At 37.2% G+C, this 23,496-nt stretch overlaps 2 protein-coding genes across 22 annotated transcripts in view; one reads left to right on the top strand and one right to left on the bottom strand.

Moving 5' to 3' along the window:
- rims1a (regulating synaptic membrane exocytosis 1a) overlaps nt 1-13,494 on the bottom strand; it is a 73,651-nt gene extending 60,157 nt beyond the window's left edge. For all 20 annotated transcript variants that reach the window (XM_016671118.1, XM_016671124.1, XM_016671125.1 and 17 more), the window contains exons 1-2: nt 12,298-13,494; nt 7,571-7,645 (exon numbers count right to left, since the gene is read on the bottom strand). In XM_016671118.1, the coding sequence (XP_016526604.1) occupies nt 7,571-7,645; nt 12,298-12,458 (236 nt within the window). In that variant the 5' untranslated portion in view covers nt 12,459-13,494. The remainder of the gene's footprint in view (nt 1-7,570; nt 7,646-12,297) is intronic.
- A 170-nt stretch (nt 13,495-13,664) lies between these two features.
- Nucleotides 13,665-22,355, top strand: asrgl1 (asparaginase and isoaspartyl peptidase 1). 2 transcript variants are annotated; one of them, XM_016671140.1, is made up of 7 exons: nt 13,665-14,390; nt 17,328-17,523; nt 18,190-18,332; nt 18,500-18,654; nt 19,618-19,739; nt 20,338-20,448; nt 21,119-22,355. In XM_016671140.1, the coding sequence occupies exons 1-7, from the start codon at nt 14,277-14,279 to the stop codon at nt 21,331-21,333; spliced, it is 1,056 nt and encodes a 351-aa protein (XP_016526626.1). In that variant the 5' UTR covers nt 13,665-14,276; the 3' UTR covers nt 21,334-22,355. The 2 variants fall into 2 exon arrangements, with proteins under 2 accessions (XP_016526626.1, XP_007551488.1); XM_007551426.2 differs by lacking the exon at nt 13,665-14,390 and adding an exon at nt 14,449-15,997.
- The last annotated feature ends 1,141 nt before the right edge of the window (nt 22,356-23,496 follow it).

Genomic DNA, 23,496 nt, shown 5'->3' with positions numbered 1-23,496 from the left:
CACACACGCACACACACACCTAAGGAGAATTTAGAGAGACCACTTAACCTAACAGTCATGATTTTGTTCTGTGGGAGGAAACTGGAGTACCCGGAGAGAACCCATGCATGCACTGGGAGAACATGCAAACTCCGTGCAGAAAAACCGGGGCAGGGAATCGAACCCAGGACCTTCTTGCTGCAAGGCAACAGTGCAGCCTCGTCTGTGAAACCGACATATAATTTATTATATCATATGTTAGAGCATCAGTTATCTCGCTGGGCTGGAAGCCAAGGGCCGGTCATGTTTGGCCTCTGTTCTGATCTTAATAAGAAAAATAAAGATGGGACAATCCTTCAAGAAGCTGATAATACTAATGTCACAAAACAGACCTGAGGCTCTCACACACTCAGGCGTATGCTGCGTATCCTGTGAGTCACGCAGACTCTGCAAATATGGTCATACATTTGTAGTGACAAATTCTTTCATTTCGCCAGAGAATTTTCTACTAAAAAACGTGAACATTTCTGAGTTTGAAACTGTGAAAATTGTCTTGAAAAAAGCTGATTTATTATTATTTTTATTATTATTATTATTATTATTATTATTAATCTCAGAAATTTTCTAGAAAAAGCTTGGAAATTTCAAACGTGGTCTCCACTGAGCGTATTAATGTAAATTAAAATAGATCTTTCAAGCAGATTTATGTGATTTGTGGTTGTGAATACTTAGGATTCAATATATTAATTTGAAATAAAAATGCACCGATTCGATATTAATATCTGTATTGGTTCCGATATTAAAAAAAAATCTAGTTCAGGTATCGGTGACAATGTTTCCAATTCATAATAATAGATCTATTCAGTTTAATTCTATGCATAATGATACCATGCTTTATTATTTATTCAACATTATATTTAAAACTCCTAACTGCACTTTCTGAACCGTTTGAAAGGTTTGTTGCAGTTTATTTTTAGATTTGAGCAACAAATCCGTTCTTTTGTTTTTGTCAGTTTCAGTTTATTTTACATTGGTTGTTGGATTAATAATTGTAACGACTGAACAAATTAAATTTGGGCTGTTTTTTGGCATGTTATCAAATATTTGTAATTTGTAATTCAATACATTTTATGTCTGTGTTTTAAAAAAGAAATGCTTTAAATCAATTCAGCACTGCTTTTCAGATATCGGATACTAAACCTCAGATATCAGTATCAGAATTTGAAATTAATTTGAATTAAATAAACTTCACCAAACTACCAAAATTCACTTTTTAGAAATAACAGCAGATTTTAGATCAGACTGCAGGGGGATTCCTGAAAACCTGTTTGCCCCAGTTGTGGCATCAACCTTTTCTTCATGGGTTAGAAGCAAAAATGAAAAGACTTGACAAACTGATCTAGGAGTCCAGTTGTCTCCTCATTGACCCAGAGCAGAAGGAGAGGACACAGGCTGCAAGCCAAGACGTCATCATCAACGGCGGACATCTTTCATCCCATGCATGACATAATAACGGCACTGGAAAGCTCCTCCAGCAACCGACTGCTGGATCTGGAAGGCACTAGGAAGGATCATCCAGGAGCAGACCGGCTGCACATCTACAATCCTCTGCTTCCAACAGATGACATGCAAAATGGAAAGTGTATTCCAATCATATGACCAAATACATTTTGTCACACACCATCATAGAAACCTGCTCATGCAATAATCAGTTTTTAGGCACAACATTGCCTCCAAAAAGTGGATAACCATTTGCAGGTCGCTTCATTTTAGTCACAATTAAATGTTTCAGATCAACTTTTCATCTGGTTTTTCTTGAAGTTAGAGAAAAAGTTGGACATAATAAAACATTTTCACCAAAATAATTCGTAAATAAATTGCTGAATCATACATGTGTTTTATAAAAGTTTGTGAAATTTATTAAATTAGGATAATTTTGGGGCGTTTTTATTGAACTACAACTTAGGATGGTAAAAGATCAATTCTAAGAAAATTACACCCAGTGAATTAAAAAAGCACAATTAAATGAGATGAAAAGTAAAGGAATTTAGCAAAAATAGATAAAATAAAATACATAAATAAATAAATTATTGAGCCCTTAATGTATTTTCAGGAATTTTGCTTATTACTATTTTTTACTTTTACAGTTTTGGTAGTTTGTAATTTGTAGCCATCCTGAGTGGAAAAAATAACTTTATAGGATATTTTTTCATCACAAAAGTAAAATCCACTGGCTGCTTGTCTCCATTAGATAATACCTATTCGTGGGATGTCGCTTAGTTTTATTTTGATTTAATCAGGAGACAAAACGTCACATTTTATAATAATCATCTGCCAACTGGAGATCAGAGCCACACATAGGGTGTAATATTATCTGTTATGAAATCATTTACAAATAAATTACAGCTTTTGAGATTTGGTATTTTAATGATTAATTAAACATATATCATTATTAATAATTTGTTTGGAGTCTGAAATCCACACAAAGAAATTTGGGTACAAATAGTAGAAGAGGTGAACTGACTCCAATTTTCCAACTAAAGGGCAGATTAAGTTTTCTAATATATTATACTTATTTTATTAGAAAGTTTTGACAACACAGAAACTCAAGCACAGCCTTTCACTACACTATCTGTGTTTCAACAGTCAATTCATAACCCTTCCTGGAAGAACCATCCAGTATTGGTCAAACACCCCAGGTTATGGTTACAGGCAAATACGCTTAAAATAACATACATTTAGATGATAATATGATAAAATATTCAATCAATGCATTTGTTTCCTACCCAGTAAAACCTAATTTCTGTCTCATCTAAAGACTAATTACAAAACTGAACCCTTCAGAGGAACAACTGAGAGTTTGGTCAAGTGTCTTCCAGATACCAGCTGGAGCAGAAACTCGTGGGAAGACCAGGATCGCAGCCAATCCCTGAAGGAAGGCAGGAAGTGACTCCTCGCCAATCCCAAGGCTCATTGAGGTTACTACAGGGCCGCTGGGCCGTCGCCATGGTACCCTGCTAACAGGGGACACCTGGCCAATCACGTTTGTTGATGTGAGGCGTAAACATCCTTCCACCATGCTGCCCTTACATCAGGAGGAAGGAGAGGCATGGACTAAGATACAAACATATGACCAGACCCATTTAGTTATCTGGTTCCAATATGTTTTTAAATGTGATATAAAATAATTGTTTCTGAAAGCATTGGCTTACAGCATTTTAGAAAAGCTCCTTTGATTAGTAATTATTAAGGCTGCAATCAGTCAATTAAATTATGTCTTTCAAAGCCTTTGTATGGAGATTAGCTAAAGAAACACTCGGTCTCCTACACACTGACAAACTTCTGGAAGTTTTGGTCTTATTAAAAGTTGAAACCCCGCTGAGATTAAGTCCTAAAAGTACGCAGGGGTTAAGTTTAAAACAAGCAGTGTTCTCCGGCGGTCCTCTCGGACTGCCAGCAGCTTAGTCAACAGATCAAAAGAGGTCCGCTTCTGTCTGTACCGAGCCGATCAGACGTACAAAAAACCCTTGGCAGGAAATGACAGTCAGCATCCAGGTTTCTCTGCCCACATCGTTTCTCACACATTGCGAAACTTTTAAGTGAATCATTACCTGACATTGAGTAACACGCAACATACAGTGAAGGGAATAACTATCTGATCTCCTCCTGATTCTTTAGGTTCATAAGGAATATGAATAAGTTTAGGTAACACTTTATTTTACAGGGTGTGCATAACACTGACATGATACTGTTTAACACCTGGCATGAAGATGAAGAAGTCTTCATGAATGTTTACAACTGTTGTCATGAAGTGTCATTTGGTAAACAATGATACTTTTAATGCAAAGTTGACCATTTTAATTGACTTTTAATACAAGGTTTAATGCAACTTTTCAATAAAAGAATAATTATTTACCAAATAATGACACTTTTAATGCAATTTTTCATTAAAAGTGTTTCCTGACAACAGTCGTAAACATTCATGAAAACTCCTTCATCTTCAGGACAGGTGTCATGTCACATTTATGACATTGTCATTAAAGTCTTGTGCACATTCGGTCAAATAAAGTGAAGTTTACATACCAGCATGTCACAGTGAAAGTCTAACTCCAAAAAACTGTGTATGTACCAATGTGCCACACAGATGTCAGTCATTCAGTTCAAAATATTTCAGAGGTGTGGCAAAAAATTTGAGTCTTTGATGAAAATTCAATAATTTGATTCAGGACTATGAGCAAAGTTATACTACCTAAATAACTCCTCATGTTCTTCAATTTACATTAAAATCTGGAAAATATTATCATTATATTGTTTGTATTATCACACAAACAATAGCTACATGTTCAGATCATTTATTCATGTTGATATTAACTTTTATGATGTTTCTGTCAGCTAAGTGATTTGGAATAGTCCCTTTTATTCAGCCAGCGGTCATGTTTATTACTTTAGGATCAATATTTTTGCTGAACAATTCATAGATACCCATCAACCTAACAGTTATGGTACAATGCACAAGGAGAACATGCAAACTCAGGCCGGGATTTAAACCCAAAACCGTCTTTCTGCACGGCCACAGTGCTACCAGCTACATCCCCCGTGGAGTTTTAAAGTAAACATTGTTGTGAAATTATAAAGACTTTTTTTCATCTTTTGATGAAACAAATAGAGAGAAGAAATAAAAATGTCACAGAGCTGCAGAGTATTATTCAGTCGTCCTGAATAATAATATCTTAGGATTTGATTTAAAAAGGCTCAGACCAAAATTTTAAAATATAAGAATTTTGTATTAAATGATTAATTAATAAATTAACTTTTAAATTATATTTGAATTAAAGCGTTCATGCATTCATTTTCTGAGTAAACTTGAAAGATATGGTCTCTTGCCTTTCCCATCATAAACAAGAATTGTTCTAAATGTCTATAAACTTGGTTAAAAAAAACAAATAAAAAAAATTTCAAAAATGTTCAATTTGACACTATGCTCCTAAAAAAAGAAAAATTAATAATAGTTAATTTATGTTAATTAAAAACACAATACCCTCATTTTCAGGCTGCAGTTCAGTGAACTGAACACTTTTTTGTGTAATAATATGAAAAACATTGTTTCTGTAAGTAAATAAATACTCTCCATATGATGAGATTAACCAGAAAAACAGATAATATGCAACTGTTAAACTATGAAATAATCTCTTACATCTCACACAAAAAGAACACCTAAAATATCAATCTTTTATTATTATTATGGTGTCACTGAATCAAAAAACAATTCACAGATGATTCTTCAAACACATCAACATCAAATGACAGAATTAGATTCAAGCAACCCTGACAAATCATGTTTCTATTTCTGACCACTGACATAGAAACTGCCTTAACTTAAATGTGGTAAAGGACAGAGCATCACTGAGTGGTTCCATAATAAATAATTGCTTCAGACCAAAACATCAAGCTTCTGTCTCTGCTAATTGGAGCAAAGATGGAAGCTGTATTCCAGAGAAGGCTAACCTCAAAGCAGCAGCTTACTGTCATTAGGAAAGTTCAGCTTAACTCTTAATTGCAAACTTTACATCAGACAGAAGCTCCTAAGAACAGAGTTTACACTGACATGGAGGATCTGACTCCCGATGACTTCACAGGCAAATAATGGATTTGAAACTTTTTCAGTTCTAGCTGACAACATTTTCCTGTTTTGTTTTCTGTGCTGCCCCCTAAAATATGGCGTCCTGGATAGCTGCCTTAAGTGGCTTTGTCAGCTAAATTGGAAAATGTTCCTTTAACTTCTATAATGTTTGATTTAAGTATTGATCAGACTTTTTATAGATATACGTCTGAGTAAAATGAACACTGTTCTTTTATTATTCTATGAGCTACCGACAACATGTCTGAAATTCCAAGCAAAAATGTAGTATTTAATTGCAAAAAATGAGAAATGGTCAAAATAACGAAAAAGATGCAGAACTTTCATACCTCAAATAATGTAAAGAAAACAAGTTCATACTCATTTAGAACAACAATACTAATGTTTTAACTCAGGAAGAGTTCAGAAATTAATATTTGGTGGAATAACCAGGAGGTTTTCAATGGGGTTCGGTGCATTTTTTCAGAGCTGAATGCATGATACGTTGAACTTTGACTTTATTTAAAAAGGAACTATTTAAAACTCAAACATGAATATTACCATCTCATGCCTTGTACTAGATCAGCTTAATGCAACATTTACAATCCAGAGCCATATTTTAAATAAGACTTGTGTAGAGCCACAAGTGTTGCATGACTTTAAAAACAGTGACAGCATAAAATGTTTGATAAACATTTACTTCAGGAAATTTGTTGTCATTTTTAAAGAATCCCATTTTGTTTCTGTTCTTAGGTTTTCTTTTCTGTTCTTTTGCAGAAAAGAACACGGATATGTTTCTTTTTGTGGGAATGTTGAAATCTATGGAAAATTAAAATGACAAAAAGAACATAATTTCCAACTTAATTACAAAAATATTAGATCTAAAACAATATAACTGATATTTTTAGTGTTATGAATAATCAATTTACCTCAGGAAAAAAACTGCTTGGATCAGCATCTGTTGTTAAACTTATATTTAAAGCAGAAGTTGGCTTTTTAAGCCAGAGTTAACAGTCATTGTTGCAAATCAAATAAGTACTATATATTTAGCATTTATATGGATCAAACATTTAGCTTATTCACATTTGCAGCCCCCAAACTTTAACATTCATTAGAGGAGTGGTTCCCAAACTTTTTCTCCTGGGCCCCCCCAGTGGTTTCCAAACGTTTTGTTGGTTTGCTGCCATGACTCTAACACACCTACGTAGCTCCGCCCAGCAGCAGCAGGTCTCCTTCACAGGTGTAAACCTAGCGTGAGCGTCGAAGCGCTCATGTTGCGTTTAAAGGCGGCTCGGAAAAACAGGTTACCACTTGTTAATAACGGATTCAACCGTTTTAACTGCTGATAAAAGTGACAGAGGACACAGATATGAGAAGTGTGGAAGCCTCTACTGTATCAAATTGACAGAGGAATAACAGAGAGTTGGCCATTCTAAGGTAAAAACCCAGCGCATACAGTGTTCATGCTTTTTTGTTTGTTTTTTTAATCCAGACGGCTTCCCGCGCCCCAAAAGCATATTTACAGCCCAACATTCACTGGATCTACTGAAAATTTAAAGAAACCCTAAAACTGGATGTGAAACAAGTTTCCATCCAAAACCAAACTGAGTTTTCAGCCAGCGACTTCACAGCACGGGGAGGCATTGGACGTTTATTGATGACTCCGCAATACCAGGACTAGACTAAGCTCATTGACCGTGTCCGTCTCAGGATGGACTCCGTGGCTGCAGTGTAACAGATGACAGACAGCAACCTGAACAGGGAAGCACTCACAGGAGGAGAAGCCAGACAAATGGTCAATCAGAGCAGCTTTCAGTGGATCTTTATCAGGAAGTCTCCTTTATAAACGCCAGGGGTGAAAATATTCAGACCGAACCGTCACATTACAGGCCTCGTGTTGTGCTCATCGGAGGAGTAAAGTAGGTTTCACAGCAAAGCTTCAGGTGGGTGGGGATGAAGAAGTTTTCCACTCACCTGACGTCATTTTGCGGTGGAGGCTTCCTCTGTCCGACCAGGTTCACTGTCCTCGCTTGAATCGGCTTCTCCTCTCTGAAACATACAAATTTGGGAAATATGGTTAGAGAGCCAATGTAAAATATGCAACCTCTGGTGAGGAACCTAAGCCTTTAAAGAAAACAAACATTTTCTTTCAACAAAAAAACCATCCTAAAGACACACGGGGTTCTTCTGATTGCCCATAACTGTCCAAGTTAAAACGTTTTGACACCTAGAAGCATTATTTTATGCCTATATTAGTTCATATTTTAAAGACTAGCCTTTGCTTAGCCCATATGTTTTCTCCAAATTCAGCTCTAACACGGATATGGAAAGTTTGATTTGGTTTCTGCATTTAACATCTTTTCTACTGCACTGAAATATCAACAGATAACTTTGTGTAAATGTACTTTTCATGTAGTGAGCGAGCAGTTTTTTCTATGTTGACAATAAGCCAGATTTTCTTTAATCTCAGTTTTCATCCATATTGATACATTAACAGCCCGACTCTGAACCCTCTCAGTGTGGAAGAACAGCAGCTCTGCTGAAACATTTCCCAAGCTGATAAAGCTCCTCTATAGAGCTAAATTGGGCCCATAAAGTTTGGGCAAAAATTTTTTTCTGAAACTGAAAAAAAAAAAAAGATTTGAATCTGAAAAAATAAACTTACAAAAAAAATTAACTGAAAAACAATTTTCAACCTGAAATAAAAAGTTTGAAACTGAAAAAAACAAAGCTACTTTTCAGATTCAAGTTTTTTATTTTCAGTTTCAAAAAAAGGTTGAAAAAACTTTTTTGAACAAACTTTGTGGCCCCAATTTAGCTCCATAAGCAACAAAGGCAACAAACTTTTTTTCTGCAAAGGTATTTTTCTGCTTTTTCTGAAAAAGCACACACCGTTTGTATCTTGCTAATAAAGCAGCTCTTCACCTTTAATCTTTCGTCCATATTTAGATGCATGTAAGCATCATTTCATTTCTATGACATCTTTTTACCTTGTGCGTGTTTAAGATTGCACAAATGCAAGCTTGCCTCTTCCAAGTTTTCCAACAAAGTTTTTCTTGCCACTTGTTCAATCGTGTTTCAAACCTTCGTATGAATAAGCAAATAAAACTGACTCTTTGATCTTACCGCACCGCTCGGACGCCTTCAGGTATGGATGACAGGCCTCAGACAACAATCACATGATCTCAATATGTCCAGTGACACATTCACAGCGTGTTTCAAAACTTCCTCATCAATAAACATGAGCAGCGCTCTGATTAGTCTGATCACAGAGGGAACTCAGGAGAGATTTCCCTGCCAACACCCACGCTGTCTAAAACAGAAGACGTGTCTTTTCATTGTCAGCACTGTGGGTACCCCACTCACTCGTTATGAAACAATCTGAGCAACTTTAGACGTAGCAAAGGATTCTGTTCTGGGAGTTTATACGGAGCAAATAAACCACTGATTACAGGTCAGTTTCACTGGTTTGTTCATGACAAACACTCACTGTGCTACCAATAAAACATCTCTGTTCCTCACAGAGAAGAGACGGTCAGCACAGAGGTCGCTTTGAACAAAGCCATGGACAGCATGTCCATTAAGATATTTCACATATGCCACACCATGTGCAATGCTAAGACACATATTTGATCCTTATTGTGGGACAGAAGCAGCTGCACTGCAAAAACACAAAATCTTACCAAGTATTTTTGATCTGGTGTATGGAGCACATATCTTGGCTCACTTGAAATAAAGCAAACTAACTTACAAGTAATTTCTCAGAAATAAATATGAGCTTGTTTCATATTTAAGTTAATAATTCCTAAATATCGATTAAAAAATGCAGATTATTTCACTTATAACAAGGGAAAAATGAAATAATCTCACAGTAAAACAAGTACTTTTACATCAGTGGGAATTATTGACTTAAAACAAGCTCATATATCTTGCTGAAAAGTTAGTTGGAAGTTAGTTTTGTGTAATTTCAAGACAAAGGCACTAGAAGCTAAACAAAAATACTTGGTAAGATTTTGTGTTTTTGCAGTGTAGAGGGTGTGAGATAATGGCCCTTCCAAACTACAGTTATCCAGGTAAACCTTAAAAGCAGAGTTTGGTTTTAGCATGAATGCCACCCAGAGAGAGCACTCCTTATCTACTTTTTATGATTTCACAAATAGTATAAAGATTTCATAAATTTTAAAATCAGGATAAAATACCCGTTTAGGTTTGCCAGTGTAGGTATGCCTGATTTTGAACTAGAGCGGTTCAAATCCAGGTTTATCAACTATATATCTGCTATGTAAAGCCATATTTTTATGGTGTTTTGTTTCAAGTACATATTCCGCCCCCTGACGTAATGTTGTCCTGAGTTGTGAGCCATAGCAGCAAGACAGACAGTTTCCAGCAGGGAATCTGAGTAACTCAGGACAGAGATAGATGAAAAGTCGGCCATATTGGAACCCAATCCGTTGTCATTCATTGACAGACCAAAGACCAGCAGGTTTCTCAGTCCAGGCACCATGAGAGCTTTAAATGTCCGTTCTGGGTGAAGACTCGTTCTTACCGTCCACCGTCTTCTGATCAAATTTTGATTTATCGTTTACAAGATAAATCTGAAATAATGATGTGTTAAAAACCTTTAAAGCTTCCCGTATTGTCAGGATTATTTTTGCTATTTTTCTCCACTGTAATAAATATCAATAAATATGATTAAATGCAGTTACTGTGAGCACTTTAGTGACATAAATCACACTTCTCAATGTGATTGGTTTCCTAAGGAAGTATATTAAAAATAGAGCAGTATTTGTGTTTGCGAGGCAACAATTGCTCTGTTATACAGTTACCTAAAAAAGAAGCAACAGTTCTTATCATGACTTTCGTCGTTATCACAATACTACCACAAAATATCGTGGTAAAACTTTAAGTCCACCCTAACCTACACAAACAGGGGAAAGGTGTTTGCCAGATTATGGTCTGATATATGAACAGATGGAAGGTCAAGCATGTTGTAAGAACAGTTCTCTGTCAGATAATGAAAGACGTAAAGTTTGTATCTTTCCCTCGTAAAAAAAACCCCAGTGAGAGACTGGAAGGCTTTAGAAAACCAGAGATCAATTCAGGTTCCCTCCATCAACATGAAATTACTTTTTTCTCTCTCTAGAAAGCAAAGTGTGAGCATCGTGTCTGAACTCTGCCACATGTGGCAGATTCACGAACCTCACTAAACCGTCCAGTCAAAAGCAGCACTGGCCAGTGTGTGCAAAAAGACAAACTATAGCATCTTCTTCAGGCTTATCTTTATCTAACTGCACTGGTTATCAAACAGCTAGCCACAGAGATATTTTATGTAGAATGCACCAGCTTATATCAGAGAGCACACGGCTGTGTGATGTAGCCGAAGCACTCTATAGTAAGCTAGCCCCACATTTTATGTAATAAAAACTGACCGAGTGTAGTGTAAACTCTGCCTCTCCGCATCACAGCCCACGCTACCGTACAGCTAGTGTATCTGGCATGCATGTATTAGCAAACCAGTGCACCCTTTCTGTTCACACATACACCACTTCCTCTCGATGATCCCCATCTAAAGAGTGGTGACAGCAAACAGTGGAGGCACTAATGTGGGTTAGGACATGACGGCCTGCCTTATTTTCAGCTGCTGCGCTATGACACGACTACATTTAGTTGCAGTGATGCAGAGCTACTTAGAGCGAGAGCTACGTATTGGACATTTCCTTCTTTAGATGCAATGAATCGATCTTCCGTTCCAGTGCTGGGCCATCAGTCCATACAGTGGGCTTAAAATAGAACAGGGACGTAGAGCTGGAGGAGCGCCTCACTAAGGTGGGTCGTTCTAGCTTTCTATCTGCTCATCTGTGCATGCAGCCTGTATGCAGACTGTGCAGAAACACTGAGCTTCAACTTGATGGATTTTCTAATCCTGGAGGAGACGGTGGTTTGGCTGCAACTCTGCACATCAACTGTAAACCCTCAGTCTTCCCTACATGCATTTCTTTTTTTTTTGTAGTGTAAAAAGAAAATCAGATTCCACTGGTACCTTTGAACTGCTGCTGAAGGCCGACTGATTCTGTAACAGCCTGTGAGATGTCTGTTGCAACAGCATTGGCCTACATACGGTGCATAAGGCTGGGAAAGGCTCAGCCGCACCCCAGAGCTGAGAACAGCAGCTGTTGAGATGGATGCTGCACAGATAAAACCCAGCAGAGGGAAGATTCTACTTTTACTGTTCTTCGCTTAGCCGCAGCATCCAAGGCTGAGAAATAAGTCAGGTATTGCTCAGTTACTTGCTGCCTGACTCAGGCACAAACTCTGCATGTAGAAGTGCAGGTTAGAAAATTTGCTCCTCTTTTGAAATGTGTGGAGTAGTTACAGAGTGTCAGCCTCTGCTCTGTTTCCCAGCAGTCACTGGGAGTACATGAGGACCTGATTTTATCCTTCTGCCCCATACACGGTTCCTCCTGCGCAGAGCTCCAGCCTATAAGAGCCTGTGAGTCAGTGAGTTCTGTGTGGAGTTTCCAGCAGGACGCACACTCACACACACGCACACAAACACACACACGCGTGGAAAGATTCAGTGTGGAAGTCCTAATGAAACATTCAGTTCAGAGAGATCTGAGGTGCTGGACTTCTCCAAAAATGACATTAACACACACACACACATTCACACACTAATTTTTTTCCTCTTTTCCCTCCCTTACTTTAACATGGCCTCATCCTTGGCTTCCTCCGCCCGCTGCCGAGCCAGCACAGACATGATGATGTCCCTCTCCTCCGCCGTCAGATGGCTGAGGTCCGGCTCCGGGATGGCCGGAGCGGCGGGTGGGCGCGGGCCGCCCCGAGGGCCCACCGAGGCGAACATCTTCCCTGCCACCACCACCACCTTTCTTCACTCCCGGCTCCTCTTCCTTCTCCTCCTTCCTCTCCTCCCTCCTGTCGGATCACGGATGAAAAACCCGCTGGAGGAGCCCACGGATCACGACATGGCCCACTGATGGAGCGGCGGTCGGAGCGGCTGATGCGGAGTTCCCATGGCGGTGGCGGGGGCGCCCGGGGTGGTGTTAGCTGCGGTGACTGTGGCCTTAGCGCTTCGGTTCCCGTTGCCGTTTTCAGCCTCTCCTCCCTCTTGCTGCTCCGCTGTCTTCTCCCCCCACCCCCTCCCACCGCCCACCCGCCCGCCTCTCCCCTCCACCACCTCCGTTTTACGGTGAGCCCATATCTCCGGCGGTCAGTCGGGACGCTGGCGCACGGGAAAGAGGACCTCGTTTCCGTCCTTGTGCCCAGGCAGAGGGGGAGGAGGGCTCCCTGAAGACGGCTCTCTCTGGTCGGCGCGCTCGGTTGGCTCCTGTGGCTGAGGGGCGAGGCGGTAACTTCTTGTTTTCCAGCTCCGCCGCCGCCACCGCTGCTGCTGATGCTGATGCTGCTGTCAGGGAGACGGAACCGTCAATGGGACCGCAGCCCCTCAAGCGCGCTCACTTACCGTGCCGCGGGAGCGAGCAGCCTTCATTTGAGAATGGGGGCTCCACTCACCGTCATGATGCGCGCTCTCGGCGGTCCTTAGCGCACACACACAGGAAATACGTGGTTCCTCAAGGATGCACTGTGGCTTTACGAGACCACATGATGACGATCATATCGTAAATTACATAAATTAGCATTATTGTTTCTATATTAAGCAATATATGCGTATTAAAAAAATCAGCTTTTAACCACGAATTCAGATTAAATCTCTAAAATAAGCATTGCTGTTATTATTTACTAAGCAAAGACAAAGGAAAAAAGGAAGAGTTACAGAAATATCCACTCTTGCAAAAGTCATATTCAATAAAACAGAATGTTGAAAAAGTTAATTTAGATATTTCAGCATCAGGATAACACAATAACAAATTTTGCTGGTCTATTAATTGTCCCAGAAATTATTGCGATAAACGATATTGTTGTTATTTTGAGACCATCTTCAAGTAATATGATGGTAATGGCATAATAATTCAAGAACGCATTCTCAAAGAATTAAATAAAATTTTAATTCTATTGAAGATTTGACTCTGGAACTGGAAAACATTTTAAATATTAAAAATAAGATAAATAAACAAAACAATAAATAAAATGATTAATGAAGTTTCTGTTAACAAAATCTTTGAAAAAGGGCTAGCTTTTCCAAATCATCAGACTGAAGACTTTTGTTATCCAGCTTTTGGTAGAAAGAGAGAGAGAAAAAAAAGAAAAATGATAAATCATGCAAATTAAAATTAAGCTAATTTTATTTTACTATGTGATTAATTGATTTGTTGCTTAATGCAACATGCCTATTACTTACACACATTAATTTTGTTATTTATGATGATATTTCCTTTTACAGCTAATACAAACAATAACTTTAACATATATAATATGACATCAGAACAGAAACTAAACATTTTTATGCGTAAATAAGGGTTTAATCTAAAGGATGTTATTTTCAAAAGATACTTAATCTGACATATGAGCCTCATTGGACCACATATTCTACTTTGTTGATCATGACTGTACCTCTCAAACTTATTTCAACTTTGTTTGTTTGTTTTTTTACTTATTTGTTTATTTGTCATCTTAACATGTTGCAACCACAAACCTTTGTGTATTTTTTTATAACTTAATGTCATAGACCAACACAAAGTGGAGTGTGGTTGAATCTGAGTCAATGTTTTCTTCTGGGATTCTTCCTCTTTGTTTATCCATTTATCTTCTCTTCCACTCTGACCAGCTTTCCTATTTGCTGAAGAAGCATTTCCCAAAGCATGATGCTGCCACTGCAGTTTTTTTTAACTATGTGCACCAGGTGATGTGTTAGATTACCATTACACATAGTGTTTTGCTTCTGATCTAAAAGAAGAAGAAAAAAATATATAAAAAATAAATAAATAATAATAATAATAATAATAATTTAGTTTTATCTGACAAAAGGCACTTTCCAGTTTCTTAATGCATGGCTGCAATTATCTGAATAAACCACAACATATGAGACTGTCAGAAAGACATTTGGCTATAATAAGTTGTTTTCGCTTGGAGGAAACAAAAACAAGTTTGTTAAATAATAGTAGAAAGTATTGTACATTATTACTGATAAAGGTGATTCAGCAAGCTAACTAAGCAAAGATAGAAAGTTATAAACTATAACATGATACTTTAGGAAAATAATACATTTAAGTGGAAATTTTTACCTTGTAGAATTGTATAAGTCTAGAAATTGTATAATCTTTTCTTTCTTGTTTCATAATCCGCTGAGAAACTATTCTGGAGAGAGCCTGAGGTTTCCTATATAACCACACCATACAGCCATATGACATTTACAGTATGTCACTGAACAATATTATAATTATAGCCCATGATGGGACTGCTCAGTGGTTAGCAGTGGTCAAGTGAGTGTAAACTAAAACATGTAGGCGTGCAGATGCTTCCACAAACCAGGAGATGGAGGCTGAATTTATCAGCAAGAGATTTTAGAACCAAATCTGGCCAATACTTTAAATACTGACCCCATTATTTATATTTTAAATTTTATTAGCTTGCTTTTAAGAGTCTTGGAGCGACTGCTAAAATTACTGGTCACATGACTGGGCAATGCTGTAAATTAAAAGTACAACCTGAAATCTGCCTAATTCAGCACCACGGTCAGCTTATGGTGCAGCTGAAGGGATCCTCCAAAATCCAGCTTTCTATCTGCATTTATCTACAGAATATTTTAAGTATTTTTATTGCTTTAAGTTTGCGTTGAGTGACTGAAAACAGAAAATAAAGCCATTCATAAAAATAAATATTAATAAAGATGAGTTCTGTTGCAAAAATAAATCAATTGCAATTGTAAGGCTAATTTCATGTAACAAATAAACAATACTGGTAAATACCTAACTTTTTTTGTTATTGATCAAGAATACCTTTAGTTATTTAACAGTCAAATATATTTGTGCTGACATGTAATTCATTAGCTTTAATTAAATTAAGGCTAACATTTAGAGAAAACCATGTCTATATTTAGCTTGTCCAAATAGAGACATGAAGATCCCTATGAAAGGCTGACCCAAAACAATACATATTCTAATTTGTTGATTTCTTCTTGGCAAGTTTGGCTCTGAAGAAAACAAATATGCTTGGAAATCAGATTTTATTCTATTTTATGTTAATCTAAACCACAAAACTTACTCAAGCTTCAGAAATGTATCAACAAAACGCTCTTTACCTGTTACAACTCAACTGACTTTCTCAAAATCACGTCTATTCTTCACTTGCTAAGCTAATTCTGTCAGTTAACAAAATAAAAGCTGCGTCAGATGCAAAGGGCTTTTATTTTGAACGGCTCGTTGTGGAGTTCCGGATGTACTGTTGCTAGCTGCTAGCTTTCCCTCTAGTCACGGGGATATTCTGGTAAGAAAAGATATATATTATTCCGTTTGTGTTCGTGATATTTAAAGGTTGTGTTGGTGTAGATGTGAACATTTGGTGAGTTACAGCTATTGCGTCGCTCTTCCTGCATTCAGAGAGCTAATAAGGAATTAGGTCAGTCTTTAGAGTAAGGTTTCATTGGAGACAGCATGTAAGCCTTGCACTGCTTGCTGTTTTTTTTTCTCTGTGCTTTATTTTTATTTATGCATTTTTATTTTTTTTACTGGGTAACTGTTTATTGTTTTTACCTAAATAATTGCTTTAAAGTTAAAAAAAATCATTTGTTCTTAATTTGCATTTATGTGCGGAAGTGTGGTTTACGAAGGGTTTATTGAATGCAAAGGCTTGTTTTGGCACAGCTAGTAGTATAACTGGTGTTACCACTGTTACAAAAACACGACTTCTTCATCTTTGAAATTTACTAGTCTGTACAGGTGAATCTCTATATTAAAGTAATACAAATGTAATTCAAAAAGGAAAACTAATACATAGATTTATATGGAGGACCGACCCTGCCAAAATTAGCAACAAAAAAAGCAAAAATAAAATTAATTATTTGGTCATGTAACTAATGTGCTCAGCAGTGTATAAAAATAAGAACTTTCCCGTTTTATGTGATTATACAGCAACATAAAATGTTTGTATATCATTTTCAACAGTATTAGTTTAACATGTTACTTTTTTATTTTATTTTAAATCTGTCAAATGTAGTTTTATTAGATTTGCTTTTTTAATTTATTTTTTTGTTTTTTTCTAATTTTTCCATATTCTCATGTGACTTTTATGTCACATGAGAATATGTGACATAAAAGTCACATATTCTATTACGTTTTTGCCTCCTGTTTTCTCATTTTTCTGATAATTTACCGATTTATTTCTATTTTCTTTGTGTTCTCTTTTGTTTTTTTTTTGTTTTTTTTCTTCTGACTCTAGATGTAAAATAACAGTAGGGGACGGAGGCTGTGGGGGTTCCTGATGGGAATTCAGAGCTAGCATCTCTCCTATTGGTCAACATAAAGAAATTCCAGCTAACTATTGTGAGAAACACAAAACGTTTAGCCCAAGTCATTCAGTTCAAAGCTAATGCTAATTGTATGTAAACACCTAATTTTGAAGATATTAATAAATAAATCTGATATGTTCTCTCTCTCATTATTGTGGCATTTAACAATAATAATAATTTTGCTAATTCCAACTGATCTAAAACAAGGGCAATTTGCACTGATTCAACTTTAGACGGAGAGAAAAAAAGGAGTACGTGTGTTTTGTTCAGTGTAAATCTGAATAACAGATTTAAGATTTATTTTTCCAGGGGACTGCCATGTTGCCAGTTGTGGTGGTCCATGGGGGGGCGGGTCACATCCCCAAAGAGCGCTCAGACCTGTCCACCTCAGGAGTGTGCTCTGCAGTGAGGTCAGCGTATGCAGTCCTACAGGGAGGGGGCAGCAGTATGGATGCTGTGGTGGAGGCTGCTATGCTACTGGAGAATAATCCATCTTTCAATGCAGGTATTGTAAAAATGAGATGGCCACCTAAAACTAGCTCCTGCTGTGCAGGATTTTTTAAAAATATATCTATGCAACAAAAAGCTGTGCAGTGGACACTTTCAGCTTTGGATATTGTGGTGAGAATTCTCATTGTTTGTAGATTATTAGAGCTAAGATCAAGTTTAAATTACGACTTATTTTCTTACTTTCTGCTGCTAAGAATATTAAAGCTTAAAAAAGCTGAATTGTGCATTATTAAAAATATCAAGGCGAGAGATTCTAGTGATGGTATGGATTGTAGAGTCTTGTTTCCACTAGTACAGAGCTAGCTTAAGCTTAGCATCAGACTAGTGTGTGTATCTGTATGCCCAGATTAAATTGAGTTCTTCCGACTTTGCTTCTAACAACACTGCATTGAAGTAAAATTGGGATCAAAATTTCCTCCATGAGCAAAAATGAGGAATTGTTTTGCCAGCAACAAAAAATTTCTGATGCTTATTGCAGTTTTTCCAGCATGAAGGGATACCATCTGACAAGCTTAAAGTGGTAAAGAAATGTCTTCAAGACCAAAAAGCAAACTAAAATCTGGAAGCCTAAAAACAAAAAAACTGGTGTCCTGTCCTAAGCTTGTGACGTTTTCCATCGGATTTGTCCACAAACTCAGTCATTTCTCATATATTTTTTAAGGATGTGGCTCAGTGCTGAACCTGAAGGGGGAGGTGGAGATGGATGCCCTCGTGATGGATGGGAAAACGCTGAGCAGCGGCGCCGTGTCTGCCGTCCGCAACATAGCTAACCCAGTCCAGCTGGCCAGACTTGTCATGGACAAGGTGTTTATTTTAAATAGACATTTTAAAACCGTTCAAAGTGATTCTGCATCTCATTTTGAAAAGAAAAAGAAAGAAGGCAGCAGTGTAGCTGCAGAAATGTTTGGACTGTCCTGAAAGTGTTCACTGTGAATGTATGTCACCGACGCGACCTTTGATCCCTCCTTCAGACCAGCCATGCCTGTCTAACGGCGGAGGGTGCCAGTCAGTTTGCTCGCTCTATGGGCGTTCCCGAGGTTCCTCAGGAGTCCCTCATCACGGAGTATTCCCGCATGCGCTGGAAAAAAAACCTGGCCCCAGACGCCAACCCTGTGGAGTGCCAAATGTAAAACTAAATACTGGATTTCATTAAAGATTCACTGCAAAAACAAAATCTTACCAAATAGTTTCGGTCTCGTTTCTAGTTTAAATATCTTAGTGCACTTGAAATAAGACGAAACTAACTTAAAAGTACCTTTTTGGCAAAATATAGAGGCTTGATCTTAAGTACATGATTTCTTAATTTTATTGAAGAAGTACTTGTTACATTGGCAGATTATTTCACGTGTAACAAGATATTTTCCCCTTGTTTATAAGTTAATTTATCTGCCAATGGAACAAGTATTTTTTCAGCAATATTAAGGAAGTATTTACTTTAAACAAGCCTCTATGTTTTGCTGGAAAGGTGCTTTTAAGTTAAGTGTGTCTTTCTTCAAGTTTACTAAGATATTTACACCAGAAAGTAGACCAGAAATACTTGGTAAGATTTTGTGTTTTTGCAGTGTAGTAGTATTTGAGATAACTGATGTTGTCTTTTTGTTTATATTTAGCGAAACTCACAAATAGTCACCCAACTAAAATAAGGAACAGGTCTTTTTTTTTTAACATTATTTTTATTTACTTTTTTGGTTGTAGGAACCATCCATACATTTCTTATGCTTTTAATAATAGTAGAAATATGAGGCACACTCACAAAGTGATTGTTTTGCCTAAGACATCTCTTTGGATGAGGTGCAGAAAATCAGTTGTGCTTTTATTGTAGGAACATTGCTTTTCTCCACATTTTTTAGCACTTCCTAACCTGCTGCTCATAATCTTTGCCATCATGACTATAATGTTGATTAATGAATAGTAGCACTAATACCAAAGTTGGAGCAGATTGTACTCCATGACAAATGTCTCTTTACACTTCATTTTAAGAATCTACACTAAAAAAAGACAAAATGTTGCTTAACTTTTATATAGAAAGCTTTTGTCCATATTTGATGTTAATCTAAAGAAATCTCTGCTGACCTGTTTCCTCATTTAGGGGGAAAATGGGGACCGTTGGAGCGGTGGCAGTCGACACCGACGGCAACGTAGCGTGTGCGACTTCCACCGGAGGAATGCTGAACAAGATGGAAGGCCGAGTGGGCGACACCCCGTGCATCGGTCAGTCCTCACACCTGCAGCTGATGATGAGGCGACCCGGTTTTGGCCAAGCTTCAGCTGTGAGGCAGATGCACAAACATTCGACTCCAGAATACTTTGAGGAGTTAATGGTTCGCTTCATTAATGCAGAGTTCTGTAGATGCAAAACCTCATATCATTGGCACCTTGGAGAGGTTATGGAGTATGGATGGATGATAGTTGGCATTTGGAGAGAGAACGTTAAGCAATAACTAAATGCATCGTTCGATTTGCACTTGTAAAACAATAAATGAAGTCAGCTCAGAAGTTTTTATAGCCGAGTGTTCCTCTTTCTCAAGACTGTTAAACTTTAACCAGCAGATCTGGACTATAGGATAAGTAAACAAAGCAGAGTCACAGTTCAGCTGATTGTTCTTTGGTTTAAAACAAATAACATGTTCTGTAACCTCACACTTATACAAAAAGACACCCCATTTTTCATTTCCCAAACATAATTACACATTACACTTTTCATTATGTTAGAAGCAAACGGCTCCAACAGTTCAATAGACGTTTGCCTAAACAAAGAGTAAATATGAGCCTTAAACATGCGTCCGTGTTGTTGTGATGTTTGCTTCAGGCAGTGGAGGCTATGCTGACAATATGTCAGGAGCCGTGTCGACTACGGGCCACGGAGAGGCCATCATGAAGGTCACGCTGGCGAGACACATCCTGTTCCACATGGAGCAAGGTAACGCTGACACAGGGAGCCTGTTCAAATACATCCGTTCTGAATGGATGGACTGGGATTTGTGCACTGTGAAAAACGCAATAATCAATCAATCAATGTTAGCAGACTTCATGTCTATAGTTAGATTAAAAAACACAAACATGCAAACCAAAATAAGGAATATAAAAACATCTTTAAGATATAAAAACATAAAATTAAACATGTTTTAAAGGATAGAAATACCAACATCTGAGTGGCTCTTCCTCCTTTTAGCATATAATGATTCTCATCACATCATTGAATACAACATGCAGCTTCTTCATGCTGTTACTTGTAAGATGCCCAGAAGGGGGCAGTATGTAGCAGTGTGCAATAAACTATAAAGCTGCAGAATGTAACTTTTATTAAAAATGTTTTTCTACGCATTTGTTAAAATTGTCGCTATGTTTCAACAGTATAATATGAGACAAAATGTGGGAAAATTCTCCCAGAAGCAGCCAATCAGATACAAGAGGAGGGTCTCAGCGCTGTCAATCCACCTTGTGTATGTGCTGCTAAGAGGAAGCCTTCCTGTTCCACTAAAACAAAAACCAGACTAGAGAAAACTAAGTGTGCGTTAAGCTCTGACTGGTGGAAGCGAACCACAGGATTATCATGTTTTATGAATCGCTCTGTTCTCCTCTCTGCCCAGGCCAGTCAGCTGAGGCTGCCAGTGATCTGGGCCTGGCCCACATGAAGTCCAGAGTCGGGGGACTTGGAGGGGTCGTGACCGTGGACCCGCAGGGCAACTGGGCCGCTCGCTTCTCCAGCCGCCAAATGGCGTGGGCCGCGGCGCAGAAAGGCACGCTGCACTACGGTCTGTACACGGGAGAACACTTCACCCAAATCATCGAGGATGCACACTGACACCTGCCCCAGCTTGTGTCAGTAGAGCTAAAAACTAAGATAATACAGCTGAGGGTGGGCTTCAGTTCACCAAATAATGATTGATTTGGTTTAATGTTGATGTTTAAAATCAAATAGAAGACAACAAGAGCAACACAATTACTTAGTTTAGTCCCAAAAACCAATCAACTGTGAGCCAATCCAAAGGAAAACAGGAAATTTCCAGAAACACTAATGACACTCTGTGATTCTTTGTATTAGTCATTTGAAAAGTCATTTCAGAGTTTCTGTAAAATGATCAAATTCATGTTAGGTACATAACTCGCTGCTCAGTTTTTAAGTTTCTTAGGAAAACCTTCAGGTTTTACAATCATTTGTTAATTTTTATTACAAACTACTGGCCAGTTTTATAATGATCTGCACAAAGTGTGTTTTTCTGTCGCTGTTCACATCACTACTGATGAAGTGCTGCTCATCATTTGCTGAATGTTGGTGAAGAAAATCCAAACCGAAAAGGTATTTTACTGCAAAGCTCACTGCGAAGTGAGTGATATTTTTATCTTAATTTAGACGATTATAGTTTACCACAACTGAGTTTCTCAGATTGAAGTATTTAAAAAGAGCCAATAAAACCATTTTTGTGAGATTGTTGGTGGTACATCTCACCAACAGACTTGTTTTTCTTCTTGGGCTTTTAATTTACTGTAAGACACAATAATCCAAATTATTGAACAAACACCTGGAATATATTGCACTGTCTGTAATTCATCTTTCTTATTTGTAAGTTTCACTTTTTGAACTTAATCACTAAAATAAATTAGTTTTCTGTGATATTCTGATTATTGAGAAGCTCTTATAAGCCAGCATGTGTTAACTCAATCTTTTATGAACGCCATTCATGTATTATTGGGATGAGTAGTGTTAACCTGTCTCATCCACTAGGTGGTGCTGTTTCCTCACGCAGACAAAATGCAAAACTTGAGATTTCCTTTTATTTTTTAAATTGAACTGCTTCTAGGCTTGTGTTGTGTAATTTATTGTAATTTTTTAGATGTTTAATAAAGTACTTTATAATATTTACTTTAATTGTGCAATACCAGCCTTAATGTATTTTGTGTCATTTTTAATAATAATTGTTATAATCTGTTTGATTTGATAAAGAATGTCTCTCACATATATCGATTTATTCCTGTGTGCAATTGTGTTGTATAATAAAAACAATGGAGCTCATGACTCAAATCACACTTTCTTGCTTTACTGGTAATTTTCACTTGGTTGTTGTGAACATTTCTTTGCAAAAAAAATCAACTTAGTTGAACACAAAATCCATTATAGCAGCTTATATAATGCATATGTATTTAGAGCTTTGTTTGCACTGCCAACATATTATTAGCACAGGTGAAGCTGTGAAAAAATTAATCAGAAATCACTCCTATAATGTAATTAGGGATAGATAGGAAAAGAAGAAAGGAGTCACAACTTTTTGACTTGAATATGTTCAAGTTTTCTTCTAGAAAACCTCTAAATTTGTGTCCTTTCTCACAAACGTTCTACTACTTGGGCTCATAAATTTGAGTGTTTTTGTCTAGAAAATCTCTGAGGTTACTCTGAAAATTTTATTTTTTTCTTGCAAATGTGATTTTTTTTCTCTTTTCTTTTTTAGGAAAGATTAATCTCAAAATTTCTGAGTTTATTGGCTTAAATGTACTGCATTTTTTCTAGCAAAATCCTCACGAATGTATTACATGAATTAGCAACATCTTTCAGTCAAAGACCAACTGCTACTGGCAGAGTCGGATATTAAATAGTTACTCAATTACATTTACTTGAGAATGTTTTTTTTTTGTTTTGTTTTTTTAAAGAAATTTACTTGAAAGAAACGTATTTGGAAAAAAATTATTTTGTCTGATTTTGTTATTTTTTGTTACTTATATAAATTATTGTCATTTTGTTCTTAAAATGCCAAAATTTACGTTAATTTAACTTTACGTTTCGGTCTGTCTGGTTATGTAATTTTTAAATATTAAATGATTGACAATTTGATCAGTTACTCAGGACTGGCATTTAATGTCACTTTGGGGTAACGAAGTATTTTCTAATTTAAACATGTTGCATCAAAATGACGTGAAATACAAGAAATTGCTGGTGGGATATTGCAGCTGCAGGAAAATCTTCAAATTCAAC

Source organism: Poecilia formosa, unplaced genomic scaffold, assembly GCF_000485575.1.
Source record: "Poecilia formosa unplaced genomic scaffold, Poecilia_formosa-5.1.2 Scaffold42, whole genome shotgun sequence".
NCBI lineage: Eukaryota > Metazoa > Chordata > Actinopteri > Cyprinodontiformes > Poeciliidae > Poecilia > Poecilia formosa.
The sequence above is the reverse complement of the archived record's forward strand: the minus strand, read 5'-3'. Positions and strand labels throughout refer to the sequence as shown.